Source organism: Mya arenaria, chromosome 2 (assembly GCF_026914265.1).
Source record: "Mya arenaria isolate MELC-2E11 chromosome 2, ASM2691426v1".
Classification (NCBI taxonomy): Eukaryota; Metazoa; Mollusca; class Bivalvia; order Myida; family Myidae; genus Mya; species Mya arenaria.
Genome location: NC_069123.1, coordinates 38,912,773 through 38,940,446, shown reverse-complemented (window position 1 = coordinate 38,940,446; position 27,674 = coordinate 38,912,773). Strand labels below are relative to the sequence as shown.

Sequence of the window (27,674 nt, the reverse complement as noted above, 5' to 3'; positions counted from 1 at the left end):
AAGTTGAAGTCTTGGATCGAAATATTTCTAAAATCACAAAAATATAACATCAAGATACAGAAAACACAATATACCTGTTCTGGGTATACAGAAGCAACCATGAAGAATTCAGAGGCAGCGGCAGAGTTGAGCTTGCTGATCAGGTGGGAGACTGCATCTGAGCTGGGCAGGGCACTCAACAGGGGCATTGAGGCATCTCCTAGGGGTAAATAGCTACATGTATACATTTGCACAAGCGGTCAGGAAAAAACGTATATACAGCTTTTCCAAAAAAGCTGAAACTCAGGAAGAAGGTAATCGGTCCTGATTTTTATATAGAGTCTAGGTTGCTTTCTGTATTTGAAGATTGTAACATTATCAACACAGTCTGGCACACGTAATTACACTCCTGCTCAGAATGGCAAACTGAATAGTTTTCATCTAATGTGACATGTCCAGCTGAATGTGTTTGAAAGGGTAAAGAAACTGCTCCAACTACGTACCTGAGACTCTACCAAGGAGCATGTTGATGTGCTCCTGTACGGTGACCAGTGTGTGGAACACTTGCTGTATGGTGACAAAGTCATCGCTACCTTCCATAATCTTCAACAATCGCATCAGGCTAGAAAAAAGTTTTTGTCTTTTCAATAAATCTCAGTTTGATAGTGATAACAACTGTAGGCCAATATAACTAATTCCTGGCCCCATTTCCTCCAAACATCTTAAGTCCCTTATAACGGGATCAAACTCAGCAAACTATTTTCGTTTTGGTATAAAATGTTCCTGGATAGAAATATCAGTATTGGTATCCTTTTATTAGATGACAAGGGAGCATGCCTGTGATGGTGGTAGAACCAACAACCTCTTGGATAAGAGGCGGACTCCAATACAACAAGACCACTCTTACCCTTTTAGGAATCAAAATAATTTGTTCATACCATAATTTTTCAATGATCTGAATAGCACAAAAAAGAATTCAAATGAATTTGAAATTAACTTATTTTTATAATTATTTACAGTAAATATACTTTTAAATGTGTTTTCATTAAAAGTTATGCTTAATGCAATTTTATTACAGAGCAATATTTACTTTTAATATATACATTTTCAAAAGCAGGTAGGAAGATTCCAATAATCAAGAAATGAATTTAAGAAATTATGCTTAAGAAATAAATCATCTTATCTTACTTGTCATATGACTGTTCCTGTGACTTTTTAAGGGCATCCTCAATTGTTGTGTTTAACACAGAGCTGAGGTCTACGCCGTCCAAGCTGTCAACAACCTCCTGTATGATGGCGAACATGTCTGCTCGTACATCCACCTGGTGCTCGGACACTATCTCGTCAAACTGGGTGGCGGGAAAAAAGAGCACAAGACAATATATAAATTGTACATCTACATTCATGGGGCTGTTATTTATGAAAAGTACCCTTTACCAAACTTAAAGCATTGTCATTTAATCTGAAATTATAAACCACAGTTGGCTTCTTTTTTATTGTAGCAAATCAATCAGTTAATCACACTGAACAAACTGTTTGGTACTAAATTAAACTGAACCTTTTTTTCTTTATATCTATTCTTAAATTCATCTAACATTAAAGGTCCAATCAAAACAACTCATGGTCATAATTTTGCATAAACCAAAACTATTAATATTCATACCATGTGATTGATTTTATCCATATCTTGTTGGTTAGGGTAATATCCCGACAGCAACTCATCCCATTCCTGGTAACCATACATACACAGCTTCTCGACCAATGTGGTATGAAATGTCAGATTCATAGCGGCCATTTTCTCTTCCACAGCCGTCATGTTACATATGAAGTTAATCAGAATAGTCTCCCTTGGTGTCTCCAACTGGCAACAACAAAAATCTCCATCAATTTTTATTTCAAATACTTCAATATTATATAAACTGATACAATATATTGAAAGGATTCTCAACTGGAAGGACCTTGCTCAAACTACGGATTAAACTTGGTAACATGAGACAGCAGCTTTTAAAGATTTTCTATCATCAAAGTCAAGGACTTAAATACAATTTTTGAACATCTGTGATTCACATGTTGAAACTCTTGGACACTTATTACACATGAAATATATATCGAGACTCTTGGAATCATATTATTTTAAACATATGGTTTCTCTTGGACACATATTATTTATGACATATGGAAACTCTTGGACACACATTTTTTATGACATATCGAAACTCTTTGATGTATCGCGCAAACTACTCTTTTTTTACAATACTACATTGTATATGTAAACTCTACAATTACAGTGCCTCATACAATTGCACACTCTTCTTTAGTCTTAATTCAAGATAATATGAAACCAGTCTAAATTACCCCTTACCTCAGTAACAAGTGTGATGAACTCATCAGCTCTCATAATGTCCTGAACCAGTCTGACCAGCCTGTCAGGGTTGGACATCAAATCCTCAAGTGAACTGTCTAGAGAAAGTTAAGGAATAAATTACCATGTGCTATGGCACTAACATTACAATCAGAACAACATATCTGGTATAAATAAGGAGATGTTTGCATACTGAATCTTCTATGTGAAAAACACTAAACTACACAGAGGTCCAGATTGTTTTATTTCCTATCAAACCAATGAATTAAGGGTAAATATGTTATGAAGGGTATCTATCATCAATGGATGTGATGGATCCATGGTCTAGTGGTAACACCACCTGACTGTCAATCAAGGGGTTATAGGTTCGATTTCCTGCCGAACAACTAAAAAGAACTAATTGTCTTTAGACAGGAATGTTAAATGGGGGTCCCTTGTGCCAGTGCTATACACTGGTGCATGTTAAAAATCCAGGGTAGCTCAGACCAGGGTTACATTCTGTCGGTGCAGTTTGCTCCAAAATCCTAAAATGACTAACAATCTTACTGGAGCCCTCGCCGAATTGGCAAGGCCCGAGTGCGAGTATAAATAAGCTTACGTACACACGCACACTCACACGCACACTCACACTATCATTAAATCAGAGCTCTGTACAGTTTTAACCTCTTTGTTATGAACAGTAGTTAAACAAGACACTAAGTATTAGACTTATTACACTTGATGGATGGTCCATTCACACAAAACACACTAGCACTTTATATCAAACCAGAGTAGATGGAAGAAACTCATATAATTTTTTTATGACTTGAAGACCATCAAAGTAATCTTCATAAAAGTAATGCTTAAAAGCCCAAAAAAAGATCTAAAGTTTGAGACAAAATAATTTAAAATAAAACCATAAAGCTTTAAAAACAACAGTACCACCAGCAAACTGAATTATTTATTTAATAAATGACTAAATTTCTACCTTGCAACTCCTTTATAATAGGGTTGATGAGGGCGGAGATGGTGTCGGTCATAGAGGCCAAGTCGGTATTTGCCAAAACAGGGTTGTAGACTCCAGCCAGCAGTAAGTACCTGTATAACAGAATAGGATAATGACATATGTCACCATCATAGCATGTGAAAGCCTTCTTCATTTATTTGAATAATGCTATTGCACAGTCTTTTTTAAGTAATTAAAACTCTTCATAAATTTCATAAAATCCATATTTTAGAAAAAATACATGAACGTGCCAGTTACATTTAAATTCATGTTAAAACTCAAACACAAGTATTATTCATTACGTTACATCAAAAATAAATACTACACAAAATGTTATGATAATAAAAAGGCATTAACTGAAATTTGAATACGATTCTTGTAACTCAGTTACTTAAAGGCACTCACAGTTTAGGATCAGTGTATGAATTCTCCAAGAAGTTGAGTACTGCGGACCATGAGGCCCACTCCGTAAACTGGGAACCGACAGAGGGCGGAGACTGGGCCCAGTCCACAAACAGACGGATAAACTCCTCCATGTTCTTGTTTAGGGAAGTCTGGTTGAATGTTACCTCTGAGTTCATGTCCCAGATACGTGTTAACTGTTCAAAAATATTAAATTCAGTAAATATAAATTGAACATGGCGAATTGTATAATTACCTTTATTTCAAACGAAAAATTGTGCACCTAGAATTATACCAAAAAAAGCATTATTCAATCCTGTTTCCCTGTTGTATTGTTTCAAAGGCAAGTTTACTTAAGAAGCCTAAATGGTAGAGAGCCCTTTATACATGAAGTTATATGCTTCTGAACAGAAAATACAACATATCATGTACAAATCAGCATTTGTGAATGAATGTGATTTTTTTCCATTAGTATATCTAAAAAAGATATGGGTGGAACATCATTCATTAAATTACCTCTTCCTCAAAACGTTTCATCTGTGTCTGGTCGTTGAGTACACTTTCCAGCATGTCAATGTTGATGCACATGACCTCCTGCAGGGCCTCTGTTACAGTAGAGACGACCCCACCCACTGAGATGTATGTCGCCAGGGTTGCACTTTCACAATGGTCACGTAACAGGGAGGTATTAGACAACGCTTCCATCACCTATTGAACATTGAGCAAAGTAGATACCACCATAATGCATGATTAAAAAATAAAATGTTTTCAAAAAATATATATTATAAAACAAAAACTTACCTCATTTTGATAATCTTATTATCAATTATATTGTATACTATAAAGAATACAAACAATTTTTTATTTTTATAGATTTATTGTTGTCTTTGAAAAAAAAAGATAGGTGTTTTATACCTTTGGAAAGTCCACCGATGATTCAAAGTCAGCACCATCATTATCTGCAGCTTTTTTCAAATTCTCAAGGGCCTCAAACAGTTGTACAATATCGGTTGAATTGTTTGTTATACCCTCGATTGTCACATCACCTGAGAAGAAAATACTTTTAGTGCTAACTATTGGATGAATTAATTTAACTTAATTTAAATTATTTCTGACATTTGTATTCAATTGCATTTCATGATCTAATGATATTTATCATAGCCTCCCAAACAAGATGCCCCCATTGCATATATCTGCTTTTTTAAACAAATAGAAAATTACTGCTTAACAAAAAGCAAACCTGTTAACTGCTGCATTCTTTCCACAAGATAGTCCAGAACCAGGTCCATGGTAGCTAGTACTCGCACTGCGGTTGGGTCAGTCTGCCCCATAGCATCACCTGGTGGAGTCCTATGAAATATGATAACAATGGTTAACATCAGGCCCATTAATTTTGGGGTGCCAAAATCCCTTCAAAAGCTGAATTGGCATTCAGATATGCTTAAGTGTCGCAACAAACTTTTTCCCGCACAAGACAGTTCATAAAAACCTGTCATTTGCGGCAAACTGTTTTATGACATGCCGTGTGCTAGTATCAGCCTAATAAGGCTGTCATGGCATGTATAAAGCAAATATCTATTGTAAAGCGCAAACCAATCAATGAGGTGTTAATCAATGTCAATCAATTGGATGCAGCCTAATGTGCAAAAGGATGTAAGTGTTGCGTTTGCAGAGATTTAGAGAGAAGTATTTTACAATAGCTTACAAATTGTTTCGTTTTTGTGTTTGTGGAAGGATTTATGAGTGTTTGAGAAGATTAGAGTACCGTCTATGCAAAAGAAAAAAATCAGGTCTGAATTTTAATATGTAAAATTATGAAATTTGACCCAAAATCTGATGGTCCGAAACATATTTATAATGAGGGATGTAATGTCAAAACAGGGTTGTTGAACATGAACAAACTTCATTTAAAAATGTTTTTCTGTCGCTATTATCGTCATTCTTCAATTTAAACATTAAAAATGATTAATGCATGATCAAATAACTGTTAATATTCAAATAAGATAACTATTGACTCACTGTTGGTTTTGCTCAGCCATCTCCAGAGTGAAGTTTAAAAACTGTTCCATCAGACGATTGATATCGGCCTCTGGATCCCAAGATGTGCCCAGCATAATGGGTTTCATGGTGAGGTCAGCAATAAGGCTGCTAATCCGCTCATTGGCCCTTACCAGATCTGTGTTGTTCACTGTCATGTCATCAATGGTGAGGTTGGTCGCATTCATGAGCTATAAGAGAAATCATCGTAACATGTTAAAATACCGAATCCAGAATTGATAAGTATTAATAACATCAACAGATTAAGTGTTAAAGTGTTGCAGAAGGAAGACACGCTTGAATCTTTCAATAACTCAAATTTAAAGCGTTTGACAATGAATTGAATGACCTACATAAAAACGCATTGTATTAAGTTTAAAAATATATCAAATCAATACATGCATAAGATTAACAGGCCACAATTCTAGATCATGGAAGCCATGATGATTGGAGTTGAAATAGCTTATTCTGCAAGCCCAATTGACATCATAGTCATAGAACAATTCTAGATTTTCTATCTAGAGATATCACTCACATCATCTACCAGCTCCTGAAGGCCATGGAAGCCGGAAAGTATCTCATCAAAGATTTTGTTGATGTCAATGGCAGAGCAGACTGCTTCCACAATCTCCCGCTGGGTCATGTTCACATTGCTAGGAATGGATATCCAGTCTACTGAGGCTGGATCTTCACACACAGACGTAACATTCATACTCACAAGTTTGAACATCTAAAATGGAAAATTAATTAAAAATTAACATATCTTCAATTTTTTACACAGGCACCCCCATGAAGCAGCCATGATGGCCACTTAAGACAAGTGTCAGCATAATAAATGGACTGTTCCCTGGTTGGGAGGCAGGTGCTAAACAATTTTTCAGTACCATTCTCTAAATATAACTTTTTGTTAATATTTTGCAAGAATACCGACTGTTCAATTTTGTTCACCTTTTTCTTGAATAGAACTTTGAAAGCAAATATAAAATCTTCCAATGATGTTTAAGCAAACAAAACAAAGAGAATTGAAAAACCATCATTCTAAAATAAACACAGTATGATATTCACAAGAAGCCTTTAAAAGGTTGCTGATATGGCTTAATGGGATCAAATATAAGTGATCGTGGCTATATTAGACAGGTGTACATTTATTGGAGGAACTTGGAGTGGTTGCTTAAAGGTTTCCACTAATAATAGGTGGCAGGATGACCAGGTTTAGACTTTAATCATCTGATGACTTCCTACCTTAACTTTTTGTTTCTATATACTTTGAAAAATTGAGATATGATACACATAAAATTTCAAACATCTTTTCATCATTGCTACAGATGAATAATAAACCTTTTATTATCATAAAAAAAAATGTAGCTTATACCTGTGTGTTATTCTCGAGGGCAAGTTTAAAAGTGTCGAGGAGGACAGCATTGACATCGGTGGACCGTTCCAGGAATGAGAGCAGACGGTCAAGTTCGGGAGAGTTCTCCACATGGGCACGAACATCAAAAACACTCGTTCCTGAAAAGTGTAAAAGTTACAATGCAATTGTATTGAAAAATTATCACAAATATGGTAGCATAACCTATATATAGACTTACAGTAGTTGTAAAGTAGTACTTCTACCAGTATTATGTTAACCATGGTAAGGTTGCTGATTATTGAGATTTTATTCATAGAGCAGATAAATGAACAATACTGCACTACATTCTTGACAATAATTTGATTATGTCACTGTACTGACTGTTGATTATGTCGAGATGGTAGTTAGCGAAGGTTACAAAGCGGTAGTTGAAGAAGCTCTGTTGGGCGATCGTGTACTGGAACATGGTAAATACAGAGTCTTTCCCCATGTCTGTCCCATAAAGAAGCTTGATCAACTGGTCTATACCAGACGACACCCTGAATATCAAAATATAGAAAATTGTCATTCTACATAAGACCCATAGCATGTATGTAAAATACGAATAAAATGCATTTTAAGTTTTGTATTTTTTCAATATTGGACATTTGTCTATAAACAAAGGTAATAAAGAGATGAGCACTCATCTGTGTTTATCAAGAGATCAAGGGGCATAACTTCAAAAATACTTAAGCAAAAATTATATGTTTGTGCTTTTTGTCATTGTGAACATGACTACCAGTATATCCTTAAAAGTATAAGACGAGTCAAAAATTCAAAACAAATTTGCAACTAATGATGATTGAAGTAATGTCAATTTAATAATTCAGTTTCAATTGTTCATACAACATAACGATATACATAATAAAGAAATATACAATGAGATATATACTCTAAGATCATTTTCAAAGATCCAACTTTTCTCAACAAAAAACATACAGAAAGGAATTTATATTTACTTTGTTAGATCCAGTGCCCATGTGTTCTGCAGAGCATCAATCAAGTTGACCCCAGACTGGTTAAACCGGTCAATGCCCAGGTCGGGAAAATCAAGCATACTGTCAGTGAACAGTGAGCTGTCCGCTATCCTGAAAAACTCCTCTGAGATCTTGATCACTGCAGTCCAGTTCATCATTGTGATCATAGGTAGTTCATTAGTACTGGAGGTCAGGATGAGGTCAAACTAAAAACAGTAACAAGATGATTTCAACAACTCATCTAGACAATAAAGGATACCTTAGGGAACAATGATAGAAACAACAGTTCTTTGAAGGAATAACACAATGTGTACATTGACAGACAGTGATACAATGCTACTCTCATGCACATCTTTAAGTAGAATTGAAAGAATGATTGTAAATTTTAATTGTCATGTATTCCGTTTAAGTGGAATTCTATCAATACAATAACTACATAATATCTACCAAATTAAATGAATTAGTAAGTAATCTTTTTCATTGAAATACATTGTTTTTTAGTATCACATTAGTCGTTTAAAATAAGCTCTTCAGAGCTTTTGTTGTTAAATTTGCTTACTTGCCGACTTAATTAAAGACTGTTGTTTCTTATTGTTTCTTTACGAAAGGTCCTCTAAGTCAAGAATCTGACCCCCTAGCTGACAGGGGGTTAGTGATCAGGGTATACACACCTGGGACATGAAGGCTGAAACTTTACTGTTGCTATCCTCCAGCTCCTGTAGAACTTGGGTCCAGTTGAGGGCACACAGGCCCTGCTCCCAGGCCACAAACTCGGGGGTGGGGGCTACACCCAGAATGTCCAGCAGGCTTCCTGACTTCACACACAAACCACTGTAGTCCGCTCCTAATATACGCTCAATCATCTGTAAGGGTAGGTCGAACATTAAGATAACATGTCAAAACATAAGTATGTTGATTTTTATTTGGAATGTTCCGCCTAATTATCTTACTTTAAAAAGAAATAACACTCTATGACAGGCGTGCATATCATTTTATAGTGTGCTTTTTGTACAAGCTTTAAACATCAAAATTATTTATCATGGGCTGTAACAATTTTTTTAAGGAATGGCAAAAATTGAACCAAAATGTTTCACTACATTGTCATTTCTGCTGTAGATTAAATTTGTATTTCACCTGTTGCGGGTTTTTGAGGCTATCCTCTATGTTTTTTAAAAGGTCTGGAACAGTGAACGTGGCATCGGACAGGTACCCTCCCATTGTGGGAGAAATCTGCTTAGCATACTCCCCTATGGTGAAGTTACCATCTGAAACAAGGGAATAGAATTCAAAATTAATAAAATTGAAAATTACATCATGACTGTTTTTTTTTTCTTCTTAAATCAGAATTAGTGTCAGGGTACAAACTGAATTATCAAAGAAATATTAAATTTGCTTTACCAAATCACTATAAAATACTTTTTGCAAAAAGGCAATTTATGTCAAAAAATAATTATTCTAAAAAAAGAGTTTTTTTAAGTATACCACCTACCATCAATGAAATGCGAATACTCAATCATGAACTCAGCAAATGATGTCCATGTGGCAATATAGTGCTTCACCCTGTTCCATATTGGCACCTCCTTTAGGGCGGTGTCAATGTTCTCAAACATGGATGCAAGGTCATCCCCTGCAGCTGACATACTTCTGGAAAAAGAATGATTTCTCATGTAAAATAAACTTACATAGCTCATTTTAAAATGGTGCAACCTTTAAGACAAATAAGACAACTTTTATTTAAGTCAGCAATGGTAAAATGGTGGAATTTAAAAAATCGTCAAACCATATATTTAAGCATTAACTCTTTGGGCACCATGTGGATTGTAAATGAATCTTATGCGTGTTAACTTTAGAAATACAAGGTCATCCTCACTCCATCATATTGTCCATCATCATGTTGTTAAGCAATCCTTCAAAGACATCACTGTACGAGGTGATCATATTAATGTCGATGTTCAAGAGTTTCCAGAATAGATCTCCCACGTTATTCCCTCCTGAGACTGTCCCGTAAAGAAACTGCATGTCAGTGGCTATCCGCGTCCAGTCAATTCCAGTAGTCTGTGTGCCATTTAGCATCTCGGTCACCTGAAAATATATCCAGAATTTCCATTGATTGCTTCAGGAGCATTCAAATGCTTGCATTCTGTCTCAATATCTGAGTAATGATTCATTTTCAAGCATGCATGAGCATGTTTCTAAGCAAAAGTCTGAGGCATAGTTATATGCTCATGATACTGTGCCGACGCACATGTATAGAAGTAATTGATCATCATTAAAAACAATCAATATAGGACTCTTGATGCAAAACAAAATAAATCACTGATATGAGACAAAATCTTCCAAGTGTTAGCCTCGTACTCATGTATTCAAAAAAGCTTTTAATCACCATTACTATACATGTATAATATGTATACAACATAAGAATACAGTCTGGGCTCAGTCACTAACGACCGTAGACAATTCAGAGAACTACTCAGAAAAAAAGCAAAACTTTAAAGGGACTGTACACCAGATTGACACCGATTTTTTTTTTCTGTAACAAATCTCAGGACAATTATTTAATAAAATGTTTTACTCTGTGATATCATAATTGTAAAAAAATACCAAAATGTAAAAGAAAAAATTGAGTCGGAGACCGGGTTCGAACCGGTGTCGCCAAAATTGCAGTTGGAATATTTAAGCTTTCATGTGATAACATCGACTAGCCAGTCACCCATAAGGAACAAATTCTACAAGATAGACATACCTAGTAATCTTTTTTTAATGGAAAAATACGAAAAAGCTGTGAAAAATAAATTAATTGTAAACTATGTGGTACTTTAGATAAGTTTCAATGCATTGTACACAACGTTACCAAGTTTATGTCAGTTTTCCACATTTTCTCTTTTTTCTTTGCTATTTCATCATACTGAGTACAGCCTCTTTAAGGAATATCTTACCTTATTGATGAACCCGGTCATATCAAACATTGTGGTCAGATCACTCGCGAGGCCGTCTATGTCCAGTGTACAGAAGTAGTCGCGTAGCTCCGTCCTGTTCACATAACCAGTCAGGTTCATACCAAACCAGTCTGTTTCTCTGCAAACCATAGCAACCAGTTTGCCCGTGTCATTTAAGTATGATGTCAACTCTGATACCTGAAATAATATTGGCATTTTTTAGTGGATAAGCCTAGTACAAGCACGAGGCTGACAAAGAAGCAAGGAATATAATTATAAGGTGGCCAGGCATAATACAAACATATCAACAACCGTAGATTGCTCTAATTTTGTGAGATCTTTGGCTAGCGGTTAAAATTGTTGAAATGTGCAAGTTACCCTGGAGATATCTGTTCCTACAGCCGAGGTGAGGATCTGAGGAAGATACGGGTAGTAGGCAGCCATGTTAGATATCGTCATATCATTGGCCTCCAGAGCTGTATAGGAACAAGTAAAGGGGGCCAATGAATTTATGACAACATGCAAACGAAATCTTGTCATGTTTTTTTTTGCCACTTAATATATTTTCGGCGGCAAGTTTTCAAACATTTAAAAAAAATGGCCTGTGAACACCAATGTGCTTTACTTGATGTTAATTAAATACACATGTTCTCTTTCTACTCTTTTGATATTGAATAACCTTAAACTACACCAGTACTACATGGTAAACTGTTGCTTTGTTAAAAAGCTCAAGATTGTGTTAAGAGTTTGTATGAAATATTAAAATTTTGTTGAATCGAAACGGAAATTTCCCTCACCTTGCATATGTTTAAGTCTGTCCACGAGTGTGTTGACAGTTGCCATAGCAACGTCCATGCCAGGTGTCACATACCCCCACATCGAGCTTGCCTCCATTGACTTGAGGGCCATCTGTACGCTCAACATTATCCTAATGAAAATCAATTCAACTCAGTAAACATTTGCACAAATTATAATTATATTAAAAAAATCAATTTCCTTGTTTTAATATTAACAAACAAACTTTAATTTGAAAGAAACTTATTATCATATATCAACTTCCCAGAATTTGTACTGGGGATGTTTTCAAAAGTATAAAATATTCCAAAAGCATGTCAAAACTTAGAGTCATAAAATCAAATATCAAAGAGATTGTGTTTGAAAATAACATTCTTCAAAAATTACCAAATACATGCTTCGTTTCCAGAATATAATATACATTGTTTTTGCCTATTCATACTAAAATCAATTGTTTTCACAAACAACAGGCACCTTTCATTGTAAGTGAACTCCGTTTCCATGTCAATCCATGCATTTGTCCAGACGGAATTGTCCTGAATAGCGATCAACATGTTGGGGCTATTCTGGAACAGCGTATACCACCCATCAAGGTTGTTGGTAAGGGGAGTGATCATGTCTTCCACCATGGACGAGGCGCGCGCATACATCGACTTCATGGTACTGTTCTCATACTGCATGGGAATATCCCCAGACATTATGGTGTCCATCTGGTTCATTAGAGCCACCATCTGGAAAGAGAATAAATTCTAGTTGAACTGGACACATATTCACTCTAGTCTTGAGTCCAAATTTGAGACTCAGGTCCCAAATTCACAAAAGTTCTTAAGCGTAACTCACTTAAGTATCATATTTCATTTAGCAAAATAACTTACTTAATTATGTTTTATAAAACAAAAAGTAGTTTATCTTGTTGCTCTCATTTTTTTTTAAAGGACTCAAACCCCTTTTAAAAGAGAAAATTACACTATTTATATCAAAACAAAACTAGTTTGCTAAGCATGATCCTGTTAAGAGGGACTTGGAGTTGGAGGAATTGGGGCCAGGATTCAAATTTAAAATCATAATGCCATTGTAAAATTCCATTGACAAGAGCAATTATGGTGGAAATAGCTAAATATGCTATGAAAAACACATTCCAAGATTTTTACATATATTTCATAAAATTCAAACATTTGCTAAACCAACACTAAGTCCCAAACTCAGACAAAAGAATTTTGTGAATGTGGGTCATGCTTTTTGTGACTCACTACATTTCAGACATATAAAACATGATTTATTTTTTTACTACATCTAAGTGTACAGAATACAGTATGTTTTTTCTCTTTATCCTTCTTACCTCTTAGATGAAACATCTTTAACCATCCAATTCCTGACCATGGATCCTGCTGTACCATTTGACCATCTTTGAGGACAGCCAAACAGTCAAACAGCCGCCTGTAGCCTAAGTATCAGATGTATCCCCACTGAAGAAATTGTGTCTGTCCTGGTACATGAACCCTTTCGTTAAAGAAACATTTCTTAGCTGAGCACTGACCTTGGATTCCTTCTCTTGCATACATCCATCTGTGAGGACAGTCTGAATGACCCTGTGGCTCATGTGACTGTTGGGCTAATGACCCCTTTCACTTACTTAACATTTTAAACCATCCAATAACTGACCTTGGATTCTTGTTCCTGCATGAGTCCACCTGTGAGGACAGTCTCTATGGCCCCTGTTGCTCCAGGACTACATACGGCCCCTGTTTGGGGGCTGCCAGTGTATGTGACCCCTTCAAGCACCGAAACACACACTTCCTGCATGGTGGAGGCCCCAGTCATCACATTCTGTTGAACAAATGAATATGGGTGATTAAATCATTATGTAGTTGAAATGTGACCATATCTTGTACATTTGCTAAGCTGGTTTGAATGGAACCTGGCAGTCAACATTATTGCATTCTTTGAATAACTAATCTAAGTTATAAAGAATAAGAAAATATTAAATGCAATACAATAAAGTTGCTCTCATTTATGTCATTATGTCATTAAAACAGACATGTTTAATGAATAATTTGGCTATAAATTCGGACTTTAATTATTTACTATAAACATACATAAACATTTTCCATGTTAGTGATGCTGGTGACTATATCAGTTGCTGTTTCTGGTCCAAACTCTATCAGGCTGTCCAGCGCCACATTCACCTCGGGTGTGTTGATAACCGTGTACTGCAGTTCTGAACGCAGGTCTGCAAATTAACAAACATACAGATTACTAATTAAGTACACGGAAATTGTCAGCAATTGTTAGTTAAGTTGCTTACTTATCAAATATCTACACTAAAAATGTGAGAGTGTAAACAAGTTATTTCTTAAGAGTTATTTTTTAGCATTAGTTTACACTGTGGTCTAAAAATAGAAGTATATTATAATAATAATGGTAACTATATACATAACAGTGATGAAAAGAATTATTCTCAATTTCATTAAGATACATGATTTCAAGTGCATGAAAATGAGACATAATATTATTGAATGTTGCCAAGTAACAATAAAAACCAAAACAAAAGCATGGCATGTTACACACTTAACTAGACTTATAACAAGTTCACTCAATCAATACCTTTATAGAACACATTATTCTGGTCTACCAAGTCCATGACGGTGTTGGAAAGGGCTATAACCATGTTGGTTGAGTCATTCCCCATTATCTGTCGCATAGACTCTTCCAGGCTGTCAAGTGAGGCATCCAGATCCCTAGAGGGAGAGTGGAGTAGATAGGATATATTACATATTCTCTATGTTTGCATTACAAACATTACAGTTGATAGAGACCTAAAAAGACACATCCAGGGGACATTTTGATAAAAAAAATCCTTGGAGCAAAACCATCCCCAGGTCCCTCCGATTGGTAAATTATGAAAAGGTTATGTCGCCCATTTTAGCATTTTCAATGGTTGAAAAAGAAATTGCTGATACTGCTTTATGAGAAAGATTTAATCTTTTTTCTTTTCTTTTTTGTAGTTTTTACCAATGAACATGATTGCGATCCTTATGTTCAGTCATGCCACCAAAGGTCAATAAAATAAAAGAGAGTTTTGACATATAACCATTGCTACCATTTACAATTTATTGTTGAAACTTACTTCAAAAGAATGGCATTAGATTGCCTTTTAGCTCTTTGCAATTAAGTAAGTGCAATATTACACTATGAAAACAAAATTACGCATTCTAAAGAAAGAAACCAAATATCTGTGTTTACATTTCATTTGTTCCACTAGCACTTCCCACGGCATTGTCATAAGCGCCAAACAGATCATCATATGGTATCTCGGTAATCTGCAACATGTCCATCAACCATTTCTCCAGTCCTGACTTCTTCATAATCTCAGGCACGTGATCTCCAAGTGTGTAAAAGATTTTCCCTGGGTCCCCCTCCGTCAGGTTTCCAATCATGATCTCTATGAGTCGTATCAGCTCAGGGCTTACAAGGTTTCCGGCCAACTCAAAGTCAACCATCTCTGAGATGTTTTTTAGCAACTCGCTCTGGTCCAGTAACCCAGGCAACATCTCAGGTAGAACTTCAAATATATTTTCACCAGAGGATTCTGAAATAACAGATCATAACCTTACATCATTGTGACTCATTGAGCATATATTGAATTAGAATATAATTCTTCTCAAGAGACTACATGAAGGGTTTCATGTTTAAATGTATGAAAAGATGAAGGGGGTTGCAAATTCTGTGATAAGCAAAGTACAGCTTTTGCAACATACAAAAAAAATGTTTCTAAAAATGATAAAATTATGCCATTCAAATACATGTAGTATTATTAACTATTAACCAAATATTTCCATATTCAGTCAATATTTCCCTATAGTCAGTCCAGTCAGTTAAGGGATTTTGAACCCAAAAAAATGGCCCAATGAGTAGTACCTAGAACCCCTAGAGACCTAAGTGTAGTACATGGTGGTCTTGAGTGTAGTACCTGGTGGTCCTAAGTGTAGTACCTGGTGGTCCTAAGTGTAGTACCTGGTGGTCCTAAAATTACCCTTAGTGTAGTGACAAGTCGCCCCAAGTGTAATGCCAAGTGGCCCTAAGTGTAGAACCTGGTGGCCCTAAGTGTAGTACCTGGTGGCCCTTAGTGTAGAACCTGGTGGCCCTAAGTGTAGTACCTGGTGACCCTAAGTGTAGTGCCTGGTGGCCCTTAGAGTAATACCTAGTGGTCCTTAGTGTAGTACCTAGTGGTCCTTAGTGTAGTACCTGGTGGCCCTTAGTGTAGTACCTGGTGGCCCTTAGTGTAGTACCTGGTGGCCCTTAGAGTAATACCTAGTGGTCCTTAGTGTAGTACCTGGTGGTCCTTAGTGTAGAACCTGGTGGCCCTTAGTGTAGGAGCTGGTGGCCCTAAGTGTAGTACCTGGTGGCCCTAAGTGTAGTACCAAGTGGTCTTGAGTGTAGTACCTGGTGTCCCTAAGTGTAGTACCTGGTGGCCCTTAGTGTAGAACCTGGTGGCCCTAAGTGTAGTACCTGGTGACCCTTAGTGTAGAACCTGGTGGCCCTAAGTGTAGTACCTGGTGACCCTAAGTGTAGTACCTGGTGGCCCTTAGAGTAATACTTAGTGGTCCTTAGTGTAGTACCTAGTGGTCCTTAGTGTAGTACCTGGTGGCCCTAAGTGTAGTACCTAGTGGTCTTGAGTGTAGTACCTGGTGTCCCTAAGTGTAGTATCTGGTGGCCCTTAGTGTAGTACCTAGTGGGCCTTAGTGTAGTACCTGGTGGCCCTTAGTGTAGGAACTGGTTGTCCGTAGTGTAGTACCTGGTGGCCCTATGTGTAGTACCTAGTGGTCCTTAGTGTAGTACCTAGTGTCCCTAAGTGTAGTGCCTAGTGATCCTAAGTGGAGTACATTGTTGACCTAAGTGTAGTACCTTGTGGATCTAGGTGTAGTATCTAGTGGTCCTTAGTGCAGTACCTGGTGTCTCTAATTGTAGTACCTGGTGGCCCTTAGTGTAGTTCCTTGTGGGCCTTAGTGTAGTACCTAGTGGGCTTTAGTGTAGTACCTGGTGGCCCTTAGTGTAGGACATGGTTGTCCTAAGCGTAGTACCTGGTGGCCCTTAGTGTAGTACCTTGTGGTCCTTAGTGTAGTACCTGGTGTCCCTAAGTGTAGTGCCTAGTGGTCCTAAGTGGGATACATTGTTGACCTAAGTGTAGTACCTTGTGGGCCTAGGTGTAGTACCAAATGGCCCTAAGTGTAGTACCTGGTGGCCCTAAGTTTAGTACCTAGTGGCATTTAGTGTAGGACCTGGTTGCCCTAAGTGAAGTACCTAGTGGTCCTTAGTGTAGTTCCTTGTGGCCCTTAGTGTAGTACCTGGTGACCCTAGGTGTAGTACCAAATGGCCCTAAGTGTAGTACCTGGTGGGCCTTAGTGTAGCACCTGGTGGCATTTAGTGTAGAACCTGGTTGCCCTTAGTGAAGTACCTAGTGGTCCTTAGTGTAGTACCTAGTGGTCCTTAGTGTAGTACCTGGTGGCAATTAGTGTAGGACCTGGTTGCCCTAAGTGAAGTACCTAGTGGTCCTTAGTGTAGTACCTAGTGGTCCTAAGTGGAGTACATTGTTGACCTAAGTGTAGTACCTTGTGGCCCTAAGTGTAGTACCAAATGGCCCTAAGTGTAGGACCTGGTTGCCCTAAGTGAAGTACCTAGTGGTCCTAAGTGTTGTTCCTTGTGGCCCTTAGTTTAGTACCTGGTGACCCTAGGTGTAGTACCAAATGTCCCTAAGTGTAGTACCTGGTGGTCCTTAGTGTAGTACCAGGTGGCCCTTAGAGTAGTACCTGGTGGCCCTAAGTGTAGTACCTTGTGGCCCTTAGTGTAGTTCCTAGTGACCCTTAGTGTAGGACCTAGTGGTCCTTAGTGTAGGACCTAGTGGCCCTTAGTGTAGGACCTAGTGACCCTTGGTGTAGTACCAAATGGCCCTAAGTGTAGTACCTGGTGGCCCTTGGAGTCATACCTAGTGGCCCTTAGTGTAGTACTTAGTGACCCTAAGTATAATACCTCAGTGCAGTACCTAGTGGTCCCAAGTGTAGAACCTAGTTGCCCTAAGTGTACAACCATAGTGCAGTACCTATCTTTTTGAGAATGTCTCCGACCCCTTTGAGCATTTTGTCAATGTCAGTGGTAAGGCTCGCGTCCCCCAACTGTCCCATCAATGGTTGAATCACTTCATACAACATCTGGTACAGCTGCTGGAAACTTAAACACAAACTCACACTCATATAAATGTCATTAAAACATATACCATAATGCACGTAAATGCAAATCAAGCAATTTAATATCATACAAAATCTTTTTAATTCAGTTAGATGCAAATCAGACATTTGTAAGGAGTTTTGATGACTAGTTTTGGCCAAATTTGGTCCCATTCTGAAAAACATTCTACTTAAACGAAAACATATTGATTCAATTATACTTTAATCATCATGGGTCTAAACATGATCTGCTTACAAAGATTGTTTCAAAATTGATTTCTTTAAATAAATGTTATGTATATATGTTTAATGTTGTATGCTTTCAAATTTCCTCTTAAAAGGGAACAATGTGAAAATTCCCCCTGTTATGGACACAGGCACTGTCCCGCCACACTGAAATAAATGTCCTGGATAGATTAGATTAAACCTACTTTTCAAAGTTGACTGAGGTGAGGTCCATCAAGGAGGGCAGTATATCCGCCAGGACTCGCATGGCCCCGGGAATGGCGGTCAGATCAGGAATGTCAGACAGCACAGAAAAGAGGCTGCCTTCGTCCATGTATCTTTCCACCAGGGCAGCCACATCACCAATCAGCTGTGAATAGTCAACCATTCCCGATACCTCCATTAGGTCTTGTCCCTGGAAATTGGTACAATAGGGAGTTATATCAGATGCTGATTGTATAAACAGCATGGTTTATGTACCCGCAGTTAATAGTTTAAAAAAGTACACACAAGTGTGAACAAATAAAGCACTAACATAATTCAATTTATTAGAATAACAACATATAAAAAACTTGTTTTACAAATCCTTGTCAAATTAAAAAAAACATATACAGTAAAACTGCAGTCGTTCGAACAAGCGGTTGTTCGAGAACAGGCGTTCCCTCGAGGTCGGAGCTTGGTCCCGAACTTTTTACGTTCTATTTACATATAAAATATACCTACGCTACATCGAAACCTAATTATGTCAAGGAGTAATGTCAAAATTCTCGGTCCCAAGTACAAAAATCATGCACAAAACCTTATGGATCCCTCGAGGTCATAATTTCACACTTTTTCCCGATCGCGTGTTCCAAAATAAACAAACAATTGCTAGGTATTAAAATTTTCGCATGTTGTAAAATTTGAAATGACAGTTGAAAGGCAATTGATAAGGTGTGAGAAACCGTTTAAAACTGTTAACGCATGGCCAATATTTGTTGATATGGGCATTTTAAAAGATAATTATGAGAAGTTAATGACGAGAAGTTAATTGTGAAAAATGTAAATGAGAAATAAAAATATGATTAAAGACGATCCAATATCGGAATCTCTGAAAAGAATCCCTTTTTGTCACTTTGCTTTGCAATATGGCCATTTTGTAAAAAAAAATCGATTTATTGATATTTCTTTTACATTTTATATTTAGTATATACATATAGTAAACGACAGCCTTTGAACATATGAGCGATTCAACAACGCCACACATAATTGGTGTCTTAGTAAACAGAATACTTTATACTTGAAATACACTGAAATATATTTCATAACAGACTGGAGAATTAAAAATCGGGTCGTTCGAAACATCGGTTCCCTTGAGGTTTAAGCTCGGTCCCCGGCGACCTGGAGCGATCGCAGTTTTACTGTATTGAAAGAATATTTAGTCATTCATAAATCTTACAAGAGTAACAAGACCTTGGACCTGTATATAGGTCGGTTTCCAGATTTACCGAAGAGCTTAAAGATTAACATACAGTTCAAACAAGCACATGCTTTTTTTTGGTCTTTATGTCAGGAGAACACTCCTCAAGAGGGGGCAATTTATAACAACAATTTCTCTGTGCCCATATATCTGACCCACATATCTTATTGGGTCTAGCTGTGAACCATGTATTTTTTGTATTCATTCATCCTGTTTTACTAATATTTGGCCATGAAGCTGTTTTAAGTGATGTATTTTTAATAATTTTATGTGTTAAAAAACTATGGTAACCTTGTTTTGAACCTACCAGCCTAATGAGGTTTCCAATATCGAGCTGCCCAAGGAGTTCATTAGTGATGTTGGAGATTAGACTGTCATCAATTTTGCACAGCTGAGTGGATAATGTGTACTTGTTCACCTTGGGGTACACAATCAGATACTTGGTCAGCTTGGTAGGATCACACACTGTGTCCTTGAAATCTAGGTTGCCAATTTTGTCAAGAACCTGCAGTAAATAAAGATAAGTTTCATGATGGCATTGGTTGAAAATGAAATCTTTAGAACTGATACAGTCATTTGACATATAAAGGTATAACTTTAACAGTAGTGTGCGGCAACTGTAGAAAAAATATCTAATAACAAATTCAAACTATTTTAAAAGTATTAACTTAGACAAATACACTGCACATTGATTTGAACTGTATGATATCATGGTAACAGTATTTATAATTAGTAGATGACATAAACAAAAAAAGTCATAATTTCAATTGCTATTGAGCATCCACAAAAAATAGGGACCCTAATAATATGGTGACAAGAGTGACCAAATAGTAAATCAAATCAAAGTCACTACAAAGTAACTTGTAAGATGTCTTTTTTTATTGTTCAATATTATATTGTACTTAAAACTACTTTATGAACGTAAATTTAAAGCATACTTACTGAAACTGGGTTAAGAGTAGATTCCAAGACATATTCAGTCATACGAACTGACATTATGTTGTATTTCACTGCAATAATGTCAACAACTTTACTTGGATCTTTGAACATATTTTTCAGTTTTAATTTCTTATCCAACTCCTCTAAGTCTGTTTTATTTGCAAAGTTTTTCACTGCTTTCAGAATTTCATTCAACTTGGGTAATGCTCGAAAGGCTTCCACTGTAGAATCTCTCTCCAATATCGGTGTGACCCCCTGGACAAGGGCTCGAAAACTGAAGAAAAAAGTAGTTTACTTGAATGGATGAAAACATTTACAAATTTGGTGTTTAGTTATTTCATTACAAAGAAAGGGCAAGAATGAGCATCTGGTAAACAATTGATAAACAATCTTATAAAAATATATTGTATGATCGCTTTTAACAGTACAATTACAGTACCTTTTTTATCAAATTAATGAATAAAATTATATTTTACTCTGACTTTGAACATACTTAATACTACAACATATTTTAGTGATTTTATAAACTACTGATAGGAAAGTAAACAATGATATATAAGGCTCATTACATGCCAGCTTGTACAAACAGATGAAACTAGTATTAACAATACTGTACATGATCTGGAAGTAGGATTACATTTTTTTTTATTGGTCCCAGTGTACATGTTCAATAGCATGCAGGAAAATTAGTCCATATAAACAGCCGCTTCAGAGTCTTTGACGATTTAGTTTCGGCGATTTAACGTTAAGGGAACATAATAAATTTCCAAATGTTAAAAAATTCCCTCAACGCGCATTATTGTGCATTTTCTTGTTATGATTATCAAGATGTGATTCATTAACAATGTGCATTTTCCACAAAATTGGACACTTGGAATACCCAAGGAATTGTTATCAAATTCCAGAAACTCAAGTCAAGATATTCTGAGACATTTCAGGCATCTTGAAGAAATTCAATTATCAATTTTACTTCTGTAAAATTGGCATTTTTGCGAAAAGGGGGCATAACTCACATATAATCTCGGATGATTCAGTGTCACTCTACTAATACTATTATCACAGCCACGAATTTTCGCGACCAAAATTTAAGAGTACTTTATTTTTTTTAAAGAATTGCGTTTATATACAATAGCCCATCTCGTGAAATAAGGAAAAGTCAATATTTCGCTCGAAGCTACAATGAAACACCCTTTTTGGTGCTCACTCGGCGAAATCATTGCCAACTTTGGAGAAATCCGCTGAAGCGAAAGTGCGTATAGATTTATATAGGGAAAATATGGTTAAACAGTTCTCACGACTTAGTCTTTCAACAGATCAACTTACTTCCTACATATATGTTAGAATAATTCTTACCCTTTAAGATGATGGTTTTGTAATAATTGTATGATTTTTACATTTTGGTCCTTTTTAAGGGTTTTGTTGGTCATTAAAAGTACATTGAAATAAGAAGGAGCTAAAAATTGTTTTGCTATTTAAAGTTATTATAGACAACGGTCCTTAGTGTAGTACCTGGTGGCATTTAGTGTAAGACGGATTAGGATGCAGAACTTTTTTCTCTTTCCAATGCACTTTTCGAAATAATGGATCGGGTGCAAATGTTTGTATATATGTTATTACTACTTTGTTTGAATTGCACATGTCACAATAATAAACAATTTACTTATTGTCAATACAACATATATGACATTTTAATTTGTATCGTTAAAGACTGGTACTAAATGATAGCAACTGCAGTTAAAATTTTATTTTATCTGTTCCTTTCCGATATTTCACACCCAATTTTGTGTTACACTGTTAGAAAATTTACCAAACCTGTAAAAATAAAGGTGTGGAAATGGCCCCAATTTAATGTCTTGATAAACGATCAATTAAAGACTTCAACAAAAAGACACGGAATAAAATATGTAAAAGAAGTAAGTTTATCAGAGATTATTTGATATTTCAGTACTTAATCAACTAACGTTTCCCCTATAGAACAACCCCACCTAATAATGGCTAAATCTAAAATCCCCAAAACTGAAATTTTCTATCGCAATTTAAAATAAAAGGACGGGTCAACTTTATGACCCTCATAAATTCTGTATTTCCTATCTGCCGTAATCTTACACTGCGTCCAGTAGATAAATAAGTGCTAAACTAGCGGATCTTAACGCTACTATTGCACTGAGAGGAGAAATCGATAGAGACCGTCGTTACCCTGATAAGCTCCAAAGTTGGCAATGATATTGTATTGCTAGAAACACCTGGGACTGATAATATTTATATTTCTCCCCTCTATGTTATCAACATTTGCGACAATATTTTTTTTCAATTATCATTGGAACAAAATGAATATTTCAATAGTAATATTCAAAATGAGAGGCATAGTTCCTGACCTTGCTTGTGCGGTGTCCCGCTGATCCCGCCAGTCCTGGTTGGAGCAGTTGTTTTCAAGGAGGCATATGGAGTCCTGAAGGAATGGAACCATCCCTGCGCTTGGCAGGGAGCGAGACTGGAACTGGCCTGGAATAGAGCGCGACACGGATTGGAAATAAAATAGTCGATCATACAATGGCGACGAAAACGTTAAAATCACATCGGTCATACAATGGCGACGAAAACGTTAAAATCACATCGGTCATACAATGGCGACGAAAACGTGAAAATCATCATTTTATATGAAATTATATCAAGAAATTATGGAATATATTCATTATAATATATATGCAATTATGGAATACATAATTAGTTCCATCGAATATTTTACTGAGTAGCAGGAAAAATATTGCATTTGCCCCGACAATGGAAACTATTCAAACTTACTGGTGGAACATCAGCAAATGTCTTGAACTCATTCATTCGGACAGACTATTGAAATATATTTGTTAAAAAGTTGAATAAATTTACAAAATGAATGTACCGTAGCCACACCTGTAATTTCTTAAAATACCCATATAACACCAACCAGAAGCGCACGCCAGTGTTAGAATGTTATGAGGCATAAGTTCTGATACAATATAAATAAGAACAAGACAGATATGAAAACGTTATTATAACAAAAAAGTTGCTAGTATCATTCTTGGTGAGAGTAGTCTTACATGTGTCTCTGTGGTCGGGCGGAAACCCTAGGCGCATCAAAGCGAGCACGACAAAGATGAGCACGGGCCACAGTGTCTCCAGGCCTAAATACACCTGAAATACAAACATGGTGAGCAGCTTTAGTTCATGCCATCAATCAACTTACATTAACAAAACAAACCCCTTGAATCAAGTTACAACAGTGGGAAACTTCTCTGTATCATAGTTTCTTATGTTTGGGTAATTGTAGCAATTCAGGGACCAAAATTCGAATTGAAAGAGGCTGGTTGACAAGAATGGTCAAGATATTCATGAAATCAACAGTTTTTTTCCAGATTTATCATTATCAAAAGGTAAATTTATTTCCGGCAACGGTACCAACGTGTATGCTTTAATGTCTGCCATTTAGTTCTTAACCCCAGCGTCTCCAATGAACACTTAAGTTAGTGACTTAATAATAACCCCATTATAATGTTGGTATGAAAGGGTATTGCTTGCTGATTAGTAATAATCAATATTATCACCAAAAGTACATTGCAGATTAAGTTGTTACAGTCTGTATTATTGCTGTTTCATTCATCTTAAGTCAGACATGAACTTGCCTAAAAAGTGTGCTTGTACTTTTATTTTAGGTAAAGCTTTTACAAATTTTCTGTCTATACATAGTATTACACTTGTTTCAAATGATATAACAACATTAAGGGGGCATCGAAAAATCACATTATTGTACATCGCAATAACCTTATAACCTCGTACAAACTGCAAATTCGAACCAATTTACACTCAAACACAATGGTTCATATATTTGATGCATTCAGATAATTGACGAATTGTGCTTTAGGGTTTAATTCACATTTTAAAGCTGCACTCTCACAGATTGAACCTTTTTTATTTTTTGTCTTGGAACGAGCCAATTTTTGCGAAAATGCATGAAAACCAGTTATATACGATTGGTGACAAAACATTAGATCGCAGATTTTTATATTTAAGTTCAAAAGTTGATGTTTTATGCACTTTTCTTAAGCCATAAAACATTAATTTTCGAACGGAAATATGACTATCTGCGATCTGATCTTTTGCCAGCAATCTTTTATCATTGGTGTGCAGATATTTACGCAAAAAATGCTTTTTCCAAAACAAAAAAAATAAAAAGTTGTCAAAACGTTCAATCTATGAGAGTGCAGCTTTAAGAACGAGGTCAAAAACTAACCCATCTTTAAATGTAATAGATTCTAAAAAAATAAAACCTTTATACAAACACGAACGTATTAAGTCTATATAAACGGTCAGTAAGCAAAGACCGGTGTTCTGTAATAAATTTGGTATAGAGATTCGATACTGGGAGTACGGGAATCTATGTTATATCATATTTTTTTTCAAAAATTAAGACGGAAAACTAGGACATCCATTCAGTTGAAAGAATGTACAATTTCGCCATAACAGAGTCTCCAAAGCGGTCATTTTAAAACTATTTATTACCGGGTGTCGTTTTCTGAGGACGTAGTTTTTCCAGATAAGGGCCTTAAACTGGCCCCACACCCCCATGGTTATTGTCTGGTCACGTGGAAGTCACTGTACGGAGTTCTCGGTGTTTCTGAAAATGTAAAACAGATTGTTACACGTGCGCACGGTACTGACGAGTATAATTATGACCAACCTTTGCCCTAATTTTTATGTTAGAAAAAGTCATGAATCACATTTAGAAAGTTATTTGAAGTGACTGACGATAAAATAATTTATATATATTACTATTATATTTCACATCACTGTCACGTAAATTATTAAGCGAAACTTATAATAAGTGATTGCGCTCATTCAAGTATTGTAAGACTGTTAGAAACTGATCACGCTTGATTAACCGTTTAATTGATTTAAAGTAGAATCTAGTATGTTTTTCAAATGCATTTGATGAATGGAGTGCAGTAGAATTTAAATCTTGTATATGAGCTTCAAAGAAGACCAAATAGCAAAACGCAAAAAGACACAGTTAAATCAAACTTAAACATAGTGCTAGAATCTAGATTTGCAGAGGAAATATGTTTTTATACCAATGTACGTCCTTAAATGTTGTAATAATGACGAATATTTACTGAAAACCCTGGAAAAATCCCCAGAAGCAAATCATGTTTTGAGGCTATCTGACGGCATGAAACACGGCAATCGAATCCGGGGGGATGCAACCGCCCCCCCCCCTCTTAAATCGACCACGATTACTTTATATTTCAATATAGGAGACAAAACTTCATAAAATTTGCCCCAAATTAGCATCCATTCGGGCCAGAAATTGTTCAAATTTTCTTTCGGGACTACCCTAACCCCCATGCCAATATGCCCCCCCCCCATGTGAAATATAACCAAGGAGGCAAATCTAGAGGGTACCAGTTTATATAAGAGGGTATTGGCGTTCATATTCAAATATCTGCCCCCTCCCCTCCCTCTCCCTCCTCCCTCGACGGTTTATTATAACAACGTTGCATGCATTTTGTGTATATTGTTATTCTACGAATATTTAATACAACATTTTATTTTATAAATACGTAGTTATAGTACAATAAAACAAACGAAGTCTTGCCATTTGTAGTCACTGATAGCGCAAATCTGTATTAGTATTGCGGAAAAAATATTTCCTTATCATCACAATGATATAAAGATAACCTCGTGGTCTACGAATGAATAAATGTCTGTATTCTATTCCACATGGAATACATTTAGTTCCGTTTCAAAATAATATTCCAATCACAAACTGCATTTATTGAGAGATATATCCCTAGCGAAGTTTTCTCGGTACACCTATTATGCATGATCCAGATCTTAGCGTTTATACGCAGCGATCAAACTATAAATACTAGCCTACGATATAATAGTACACAGCAGATTCTAGCAAATGATAACAGAAAGGAAATGCTGGGACTGAGATTGTTATTAGAACACATATGCCAATTGCAATCGCTTCTATATTATATAGTTAAGATTTTGGACTGTTCATTAATGTGTGCAGTACAGATCATTATACAAAGATGTGATAGCTATTGCGCGTATTGCCAGTGGGAAGCAATTACAATGGTAGCCCCAAACACTGCATGCTTAACTGTTTATCAGATACAAGGAAGATAGCTAGGCTAGGTCATCCTTTGGTCAGTCCATTATTACCAACCAACACATAAGAATGTATGACAAACGTTACCCTGTAGTTTCTTTCCAGAAGAAATCAACATTGAACATACCCAACGTGTAATAAGGATTCGTTTGTAGTTTTGAAGTAATGGTTCTCAGCTATATCAATTGTTACAGTTATAATGTTGGTTCTTCTTTAGTAATACATGTTTACGTGTAGGTCCATTGGGTCTTCCTGATTTGTTTATAGTTCGGATATATACGTACCTTTATTTTACCCAGTATCCTTTATGCAAACGAAACAAAGCCAGCTACATCTTTAATTAATATAATCACTTTCTGCAACACTGTAGAAATAAACACTTTTCAGTAGATTCTTTTCCTGAATTCACACTTAAGTATATTCGACAACTAAAAACCTATCAATCCAAGAAGAGAAATAATATTGAATGCTAACACCAGTTCTATCGGAAAATCGAAAAATGTTATACAGGTATGTCCTTGTTTTTAGCTTTAAGACAACCTTGCAAGTCGTGTCTACTATAACTAATACACAGTATTTCAACGGTATTTACGATGCCTATTGATGCGTTTCAAGTTCAAGTCCACAGCTTGTTTCAAAACACCTATGGTCATGTGGGTACATTTCGAAATAATTTCGAATTTCATACATTTAGATTTTAACTTGGGTGTGGTATCGGATTTTTAAAGTAAAAATAAGGCCACAGTAATCATGAAAAAACTTAACAAATAAACGAGTTTACAACATTTTGCCATAAGAATTGACGTCCCC

General features: G+C 36.2%; 1 protein-coding gene across 2 annotated transcripts in view; it reads right to left on the bottom strand.

Annotated features, from left to right (window-relative positions):
• Nucleotides 1-27,431, bottom strand: part of LOC128207750 (uncharacterized) — a 61,937-nt gene extending 34,506 nt beyond the window's left edge. For both annotated transcript variants that reach the window (XM_052910879.1, XM_052910886.1), the window contains exons 1-35: nucleotides 27,149-27,431; nucleotides 25,247-25,361; nucleotides 23,788-23,881; nucleotides 23,086-23,212; nucleotides 20,714-20,984; nucleotides 20,079-20,276; nucleotides 18,519-18,727; nucleotides 17,964-18,091; nucleotides 15,110-15,455; nucleotides 14,471-14,604; nucleotides 13,963-14,096; nucleotides 13,529-13,693; nucleotides 12,341-12,597; nucleotides 11,869-11,999; nucleotides 11,450-11,547; nucleotides 11,072-11,269; nucleotides 10,006-10,217; nucleotides 9,625-9,779; nucleotides 9,270-9,400; nucleotides 8,807-8,998; nucleotides 8,118-8,341; nucleotides 7,501-7,658; nucleotides 7,138-7,277; nucleotides 6,301-6,495; nucleotides 5,748-5,956; nucleotides 4,969-5,078; nucleotides 4,644-4,774; nucleotides 4,245-4,436; nucleotides 3,732-3,925; nucleotides 3,309-3,418; nucleotides 2,342-2,439; nucleotides 1,643-1,840; nucleotides 1,168-1,328; nucleotides 483-601; nucleotides 75-199 (exon numbers count right to left, since the gene is read on the bottom strand). In XM_052910879.1, the coding sequence (XP_052766839.1) occupies nucleotides 75-199; nucleotides 483-601; nucleotides 1,168-1,328; nucleotides 1,643-1,840; nucleotides 2,342-2,439; nucleotides 3,309-3,418; nucleotides 3,732-3,925; nucleotides 4,245-4,436; nucleotides 4,644-4,774; nucleotides 4,969-5,078; nucleotides 5,748-5,956; nucleotides 6,301-6,495; nucleotides 7,138-7,277; nucleotides 7,501-7,658; nucleotides 8,118-8,341; nucleotides 8,807-8,998; nucleotides 9,270-9,400; nucleotides 9,625-9,779; nucleotides 10,006-10,217; nucleotides 11,072-11,269; nucleotides 11,450-11,547; nucleotides 11,869-11,999; nucleotides 12,341-12,597; nucleotides 13,529-13,693; nucleotides 13,963-14,096; nucleotides 14,471-14,604; nucleotides 15,110-15,455; nucleotides 17,964-18,091; nucleotides 18,519-18,727; nucleotides 20,079-20,276; nucleotides 20,714-20,984; nucleotides 23,086-23,212; nucleotides 23,788-23,881; nucleotides 25,247-25,312 (5,610 nt within the window). In that variant the 5' untranslated portion in view covers nucleotides 25,313-25,361; nucleotides 27,149-27,431. The remainder of the gene's footprint in view (nucleotides 1-74; nucleotides 200-482; nucleotides 602-1,167; nucleotides 1,329-1,642; nucleotides 1,841-2,341; nucleotides 2,440-3,308; nucleotides 3,419-3,731; nucleotides 3,926-4,244; nucleotides 4,437-4,643; nucleotides 4,775-4,968; nucleotides 5,079-5,747; nucleotides 5,957-6,300; nucleotides 6,496-7,137; nucleotides 7,278-7,500; nucleotides 7,659-8,117; nucleotides 8,342-8,806; nucleotides 8,999-9,269; nucleotides 9,401-9,624; nucleotides 9,780-10,005; nucleotides 10,218-11,071; nucleotides 11,270-11,449; nucleotides 11,548-11,868; nucleotides 12,000-12,340; nucleotides 12,598-13,528; nucleotides 13,694-13,962; nucleotides 14,097-14,470; nucleotides 14,605-15,109; nucleotides 15,456-17,963; nucleotides 18,092-18,518; nucleotides 18,728-20,078; nucleotides 20,277-20,713; nucleotides 20,985-23,085; nucleotides 23,213-23,787; nucleotides 23,882-25,246; nucleotides 25,362-27,148) is intronic.
• Nucleotides 27,432-27,674: the final 243 nt, after the last annotated feature.